Source organism: Otolemur garnettii, unplaced genomic scaffold (assembly GCF_000181295.1).
Source record: "Otolemur garnettii isolate 467f Iridium unplaced genomic scaffold, OtoGar3 scaffold00003, whole genome shotgun sequence".
In the NCBI taxonomy this organism is placed as follows: domain Eukaryota; kingdom Metazoa; phylum Chordata; class Mammalia; order Primates; family Galagidae; genus Otolemur; species Otolemur garnettii.
Genome location: NW_003852398.1, coordinates 26,778,538 through 26,786,115, shown reverse-complemented (window position 1 = coordinate 26,786,115; position 7,578 = coordinate 26,778,538). Strand labels below are relative to the sequence as shown.

General features: G+C 49.6%; 1 protein-coding gene across 4 annotated transcripts in view; it reads left to right on the top strand.

Moving 5' to 3' along the window:
• Positions 1–7,578, top strand: part of ABLIM3 (actin binding LIM protein family member 3) — a 109,969-nt gene that overhangs the window by 95,847 nt on the left and 6,544 nt on the right. For all 4 annotated transcript variants that reach the window (XM_023515552.1, XM_012808886.2, XM_012808896.2 and 1 more), the window contains 6 exons: positions 1,133–1,280; positions 2,849–2,878; positions 3,480–3,538; positions 5,377–5,437; positions 6,161–6,168; positions 6,710–6,790. In XM_023515552.1, coding sequence (XP_023371320.1) covers positions 1,133–1,280; positions 2,849–2,878; positions 3,480–3,538; positions 5,377–5,437; positions 6,161–6,168; positions 6,710–6,790 — 387 coding nt within the window. The remainder of the gene's footprint in view (positions 1–1,132; positions 1,281–2,848; positions 2,879–3,479; positions 3,539–5,376; positions 5,438–6,160; positions 6,169–6,709; positions 6,791–7,578) is intronic.

The window sequence follows — 7,578 nt, the reverse complement described above, 5'->3', positions numbered from 1 at the left end:
TCACAGTAACCCTGTAGAGGAAACACTAGCACGCCCACGTCGTGCTCAGGCCGGTTCCTTTTCTCTCATGGTATGTGGGTGCCGGCAACCCTTGTACATTACTGGTGAGGGTGTGAAACAGCCCAGTCACTGTGGAAAACTGGCCGTTCCACAAAAAATTAAACATAAAATTACTGTATGATCCAGCAATTCCACTTCTAGGTAGATACCCAAAAGAACTGGAAATGAAGACTCACATCCATGCACACTCAAGTTCATCATAGCAGCACTACTCACATAGCCAAAAGGTAGATACAACCCAAATACCCATCAACTCAAATAGATACAGTATATGCCCATACAATGGAACATTATCAAGCCACAAAAAGAAATGAAATAAAGATGTGTGTCAAAATATGGCTGAACCTTGAAAATATTATGTTCAGTGAAAGAAGCCAGACACAAAGCCAGCATATCGTATGACTCCGTTTATATGAGATGTGCAGAATAGGCAACGCCGTGGAGTAGAACACGGATTGGTGGTTACCAAGCGCCGTGGGTGGAGGGAATGCGAGTGACTGCTTAATAGGTTATGGGTCTCTCCTGGAGGTAAAAACGATGTTTGGGGATGGATAGAAGTGGCAGTTGGGTAACACTGTGGATGTTCCAGTTGCCACTGAATTGTTTACTTTAAAATGGTTAATTTGGGCTGGTGCCTGTGGCTCAAAAGGGTAGGGCACCAGCCCCATATGCCAAAGGTGGTGGGTTCAAACCCAGCCTCAGCCAATAAAATAAAATAAAATAAAATGGTTAATTTTAAGTTATATGATTTTCCCCTGAATAAAAAAATAAAAAAAGATGGCAATGTGCCCATCATTGAACCGATCACTGGGGTCAGGACAGTGCATCCAGTCACAGGCCAGGCCTACTTTTTTGATCCCTGAGCCCCACCCAGATCCCAGGACAGCTTAGGGAAGATAGCTAAAGTCCCAAAAGGAAATGTGGGTGCTACGAGTCAGGCAAGAGGCTGGAAGGGCAGAGATGGCCGAGGTCTGCTGTGCAGGGTCCAGTCCCGCAGCCTTTCCCAAGCCTGCTCCACCTCCGTGTCCTTTCTGGTCCTTCTAACTTCATCTTGCTCTTCCCCCACCCCCAGCTCCAGAGTGGAATTGGCAGGCTGATCCTGAAGGAAGAGATGAAGGCCCGGTCCAGCTCCTACGCAGACCCCTGGACTCCTCCGCGGAGCTCCACCAGCAGCCGGGAGGCCCTGCACACAGCTGGTTACGAGATGTCGCTCAATGGCTGTAAGTGCCGCTCTGGAGGCCTAGCGAGACATGGCCTGTCCTCGTGACTGGCTGGCGCGTGTTGCTCTGAGCCAGTCCCCTTGAGGCACAGTCCACACATCCTCTCTCTTCTTGCTCAGAGCAGCCCAATGTAGTGGGTTCCCTCATCACCCCCCACACAGTGTAGAAGGGGAACTAAGGCAGGAAGCCTTCAGTAACTTGCCCACGATCACTCACCATATAAGCCATGCCACTCATTAATCAGATCCCCCACCTGTTTCTATAAATACAGTTCTGTTGGAACACAGCCAGCCCCAAATTCAGTCCCTCAGGCTAACAAAGGAATCAGGAAAGGCTGGCCTTGGTGGTTAGACCCAGAGCCTCCCACTTTCCTCCATCTCTGGTGCCCCCTCTGGGCCTACAATAAGATTTGGCCACCTGAGAAGGCCATGCTCTGCCCTGAGCAGCCGCTTGGACCATCTGAAGCTCTGACTTCCAGTCATATTCAGTAAAAAGAAAAATGCTTCTGATAGTCTGTATGGCTCAAAGACACAGGGGACAGCCTCCTGAGATAGTGAGCCTACCGTCACTCAGAGGTATACAAGCAGAGGCTTTGTTGAAGCGCTTTGCCTTGAAAGTCTCTCATTGTAAGCTCCTCCCTGTTCCTGAACTAAAACACGTGCTCTCCCTGCCTCCCCCTTTACCCCTGTGGGATTCAGCCCTGCAGGAAATCTTATCTCAGACTAATATTTGATGGATAATAAAACATATCAATTATTATGCTCCCATGTATCAGGCATTTGTAGATACATTATCACTCCTGGTCCTCACAAAGACCCACAATGTAGAGGGATTATGATCTCACTTTATAGATGTTAGAACTGAGGTTAAGCCACTTGCTCAAAGTCAGAAAGCCACTAGGTGACTTAGCTAGGATCAGACCTGAGTTAGAGTGACCCCAAGGCCCTGAGCTTTTCCCTCTTGACTCTGATTGAGATTGAAGGTGGTGGTGGTGGTGTGGTGATGGTAAAGCCAGTTCTGTGGCATTTTATACATGCGTCAATCACTCTGCTGCACATCTTACTGTATGATGTCACATAATCTTCACAGTAACCCTGTAGAGGAAACACTAGCACGCCCTGTTTTACAGAGAGAAAGCCTAAATGTGACTAAGTCAACTTTCTGAAGGTAGATATTTACTAGTGGCAGAGCCAAGATGATCGGATGCTTCTGCTTCCCTGTCTGACAGCTGAGGGGCAGTTTCCAGCCCCTGGATCTGGGCTCTGCGCAGAGCACCAATACTGCTCAGAACTCGACTCCGTTCAAGGGCATCTGTGCAGTGCCTATCATAGAGCACCTGTTCTGCACTAGGTGCTTGGCTAGGGCAGGGCGGGAGTGAGATGAGGTGCAGGTGCAAGAATCAGAAACTAACCAATGGTAAAGAAAGTGCTGAAGGAGGGAAGGAGGCCCCTTCTTCCCACTGACCAGGGTGGCTGGGTGTGGAAGCCACATCTCTTTGTCCCTGTATACTATCTCCACCGTGTCTGCCTGTTCCCATGAGCACTGGTCTCGGCTTTTCTCTCTTGCAGCCCCTCGGTCGCACTACCTGGCTGACAGCGGTATGTTCTTCCTGCCCTGCCTTCACCCGTCAAGTCCAGGGAGGGCCCGAGCTGAGTTAGCTGCAGCCCCTGTGACTCTGATGATCACACAGCATAAATGTCCCTACACAGTCCAGATCTCCAGTAGCTCACCCCATTGTATTTCCCAGGCTGTGGGCTTCCATTTGGGGTTCTGGACTCAGGATTTCTGTCCTGCAGATCCCAGAGAGAAAGAAAGAGCACATGCCTCTTGTACCCACACCTCTTGTCCCCACCTGGACACCTTCCTGAGCTTGATTTCAGTTCCACGGCCTTTGTCCAGAACCACCCTCTGGCCAGAGCACAGAAGTCTATCACAGGAAGGTGGATGTGTGCAGGCGAGGGCCAGCAGAGTGTGTGAGTGGGTGCCTTGGGTGGGCCTAGAATTCTGCCAGGGTGAGATGCTTCTAAGACAGTCAAGTTGAAAATCTGGAGATCAACAGGAAGAGGGGTTGGCTTCTGGCGCCTACCACTTCCCAATGGGTTGGGAGTAATATTGGCCATTCGTAGCTATTTGATGACCTTGGGGAGAGGGACCCATGGCTTGAGGCTCCTGGCAATTCCTCTGGCTCCTTCTTTTCAGATCCCCTCATCTCCAAATCTGCCTCCCTGCCTGCCTACAGAAGAAATGGACTGCACAGGGTAAGAGGGGCTGTGCTGGGTGACACTGACCCCAGGATGCTGGGAAGTCTACCATGAGTTTCATTACTGGGTGAAAGCTGGGTAAAGACCTTGGCTAGGGGTGGGTTAGCTGAAATAACCCAATGGCAATGACTTGCTCCCCTTCCTTGAGACACCTGCCTGAAAAGAGGCCTCCATGGGAGGGGCCAGGGAATAGCTATTACTTACTGGGCAAGAACTGTGTGCCAGGGACTGAGCTAAGCATGTTACCTGCACTAACTCGTCTGGCCTTCACAACCTGGGAGATCGTTACTATTATTAGCCCTACTTTGCACATGAAGAAATGGAAGCACAGAGAGGTGTGGTGACTTGCCCAAACTCTCACAGTCAATAAGTAGTAGAGCCAGAATTGGAAGCCAGGCCAGCTGACCCCTCAGCTCACACCTGACTTCCCTGTTCTACTGCCTCTAACGTGGCTTATCTCTGAGCTCTCTGATGCCTCGGTCCTAAAACCTGCATGGAAGCAGTGAGGTAGTCTACAGGCTGAAAGGGAACGAAGACAAGCCTTGTCTCAGTAGGACAGCTGTGCAGCAGGAAAAGTGATGGGGCTAAGGGCAGGGCCATTGAGATCGATGTTGACTACTGAGCACCTACTAAGTGCTCAAGTGCTGGGGATCCTGCAGCGAATGAGGTCCCTGCTCCTGTGGTGATCACATTCTAGCTGGGAGACTGACATAAACAAGAAAATATGTGATAGGAAGCCAGGTAGTCGGACATGCTAGGATGGAAAACGGAGTGAGGGGGGAGAAAGAGAAGGAAGTCAGAGAGGGCTGAGTTTAAACGAAAGTGAAGACCTTACCACCTGAAGGCCTGCAAGAGCCATTCAGATGGAGGGAAGTGCACTGTCCAAGTTTCTAGAGGTGAGGTGCAATGGGCCTATGCCAGCATGGCCAGGATGGAGTGAGCAAGGTCATAGATCCAGACAGGAATGTCATTAGGGCCTTGGACCCTGGTTAAGGACTCTCAGGGTTCCCAGTAGCTGTGTTGCATGATCCAATTCAGACTAACAGTGGGATCCCTTTGGCTGTCATGTGGAATAGAGAATACAGAGGGAAGGAGTGGAAGCCATTGACTCTAAAATAGGAAGCTGTTATAGGGCAGAGCACCCAAAAGGGATCAGAACACCACTGGAAAGCCAGGGCCTGTGTTAGTAATCCCCACCTGCTGAGAAACTCACAGACCCTGTCCTCAACACACTCAGAGTCTAGAAGTTCATGCATTCAACAGAAACTATCAAAACAGATACCTTAATAAAAAAAAATTTAAAAAAAATTTTAAAAAACCAGATACCTTTTCTATATGCTGGGGGGTACTTAGAATACATCAGTGACCAAAGAAGACAGAGACCCCCACTTCTCTTAAGGCTTCTGTTCTTCTAGAGAGAAACAGAAAGTGAGTAATGAATAGGAAACATGTTAAATGATACAGAATATTAGAAGGTAGTGCTTTGGGAAAGGAAAATTAATGAGCAAGATAAAAAGGATTGAGAATTTGTAGAAGGGTCAACTTGTAATTTTTAATAGGGTTACAATGGCAGATCTCATAGGAAACAGTATTTGAGCAATGAAAGAAAGCATGAGGTGAAATTCACCAAATAAATAGATATATCTAAGTGTCTACTATGTGCCCAGACTCAGCACAAGACTACAGCAGTGAGGTAAGCTTCCCTAACTTAAGAAGGAGGGTGCTGAGAAGGTCCAGGTCCAAGCATCCCTGGCCATTTTTCAGAGATGGTGGGTGCTTCAGGGAGGCAGAGGCGAGCTTATCTCAGGGCAGCCCTGGCTCTGTCTCCCCTGCAGACACCCAGTGCAGACCTCTTCCACTACGACAGCATGAATGCAGTCAACTGGGGCATGCGAGGTGAGTGCCAGCCTCGCCGGGTATGCAGGGGGAGGGTTTCTCCTGGGACTTCCCTGGGACTCCAGATGTACATCTCAGAACTGCCACTTGACCTTTGGCTAACGATCACTGCAGATTCCGTTCCCACACTGGGCTCTCTGCCAAGCCTGATCTCTACCTCCTTTCCACTTCCCACTCTCTCCCTTTTCCCCTACTCATCCCTTATACTTTCAAGTCCCAACCTGGGGTGATCTCCAGGCCACCTACTCCTCCTGGGTTCTCAGAGACATTGCACACTCCCATCCTTTCTGAACTGCTGAGCTAGAATTTCCTGCCAGCCCCAGTGGAAGAAAACACTCAGAGCCAAATGCACACTGTTCCCAGGAAAACGTCCATGATCTTCATGTTCACTCCAGCCTTCAGCAGCTCCTACAAACAGGCTCAGGCAGGAGGGTCTCACATCAAAACCTTACAGGGTTCCCCCAGAAGATGGAAGCTATCACCCATATGCTTCATAATCTCAGATTCTACTTATTTCTATTCTAAATATCTCAAAAGCCATTTCCTCCCTAAAACCATCTCAAGATCAGCCCAACACCTCTCTGCAACAAGGGTGGGTCCTCTGCATGGTCAAGAGGAGGATGTGGTGGAGGCCAGGCTTCCAGAGAGACTGAAATAGCCCAAGTAGTGATGTGAAGCAAAGACTTACTAGTTCTGTTGTGTGTGTCTCTTTTCTCTCTGCAGAGTACAAGGTAAAGGAGATACTTAGACCCTGGGGGTCCCTGGGATTCTGGAAGTCACCACAGTGGGGACCAGCAGGAAGATGACAGCACTGGCTATACAAGGAAGGGAGCAGAGATAAATAACCCCAATGGTCCTTTCAAGACTAACTTTTTCTGTCCCTCCCTGGCCCATTCTCCCTGGATCCTGCCCTAGGTCTCTGGCCTACTGAAATCCAGCCATTTCCCTGGGCTCCAAAGACTGGTGGCTTGCCAATCACCAAATATGAGGCACTTACATTCAGGAGATTTTGTGCACATATTAATACCAAATGCTTCTGGGTTTATTCCTAGTAATGTTAGGGGACTCTCTGGGCCTTGACTTTTTGGAGAATGTACCTTAAAGCTGCTGGGCAACCCCAAGAAGAAGAACAGTCTCAGCCTTTCCTCCAGATTCGATCTCTGGCCCTTTCTGGTTAGAGGAGGGAGCCTGGTCAAAAATACTATGTAGCTGAAAGGAACAAGCCCACTCCCCATCGCCCAGGCTGGAAACGTCCCCTTCCTTTCTCCTTAGATCTACCCTTATGAACTGCTGCTAGTGACCACACGAGGAAGAAACCGACTGCCCAAGGATGTGGATCGGACCCGTTTGGAGGTAAGTCTGGTAAACTGAGCAGGATCCTTTGGGTTTGAAGAGATTCCAGAGGTTGCTTTGTCTAACCCAGCTCAGGAGGGGTGGGCAGAATGTGCAGCATTAAGGTCACATAGCTTGTTGAAAAAGCAGAGACTTAAACCAGTTTCTCCAGCTCAAAACTGTTCCACACTGTTCTATGCTGCCTCCTTTTCCATTCAGTTAGCATCTGCCCTGTGGTGCACGGCAACAGCACGTCCTCACCAGGAGCTGCTGCTTCTGCAGAGGCAGGAGGAGTGCTAGATCTGGTCCCTGCCCTCAAGGGGCCCCGCGGTCTGAGGGTTGTCCATAAAACTAGTGCTTGTGATGGAGAAGGAGAGGGGAGCAGCACTGTACGGAAGGTAAAAGCATAAATTAGTCTATATTCAATCTCAAATTCTGCCATCACTAGGTGAGCAGCTTTAGCCAAGGGCCAGCCTCGCCGAACCTCGGTTTTCTCCTCTGTAAAGTGGGGGTGATTAGAGTTCTTGCCTCAAGTTGCCAGCACACACAGGGCCCTTAGCACAGACTCTGGCCATGTACTGAGTGTGACGTCCCCAGTGACTGTTCCATTGCAGTTACTCAGGGAAGGCCATTAAGACCTGCAGTGGGTGACACAGGCTTACAGGAAGAGGCAGGACATGGATGGGCTTTGAAGGCAGGTGGGGTCTGGATGGGTGAGACAGAGAGAGGACCATTGTGAGTCCTGGTAACAGTGTGAGGAAAGGTGCAGAGGTGGGCCTGAGCATGGGACTAGGCATTTACCTGTCCAC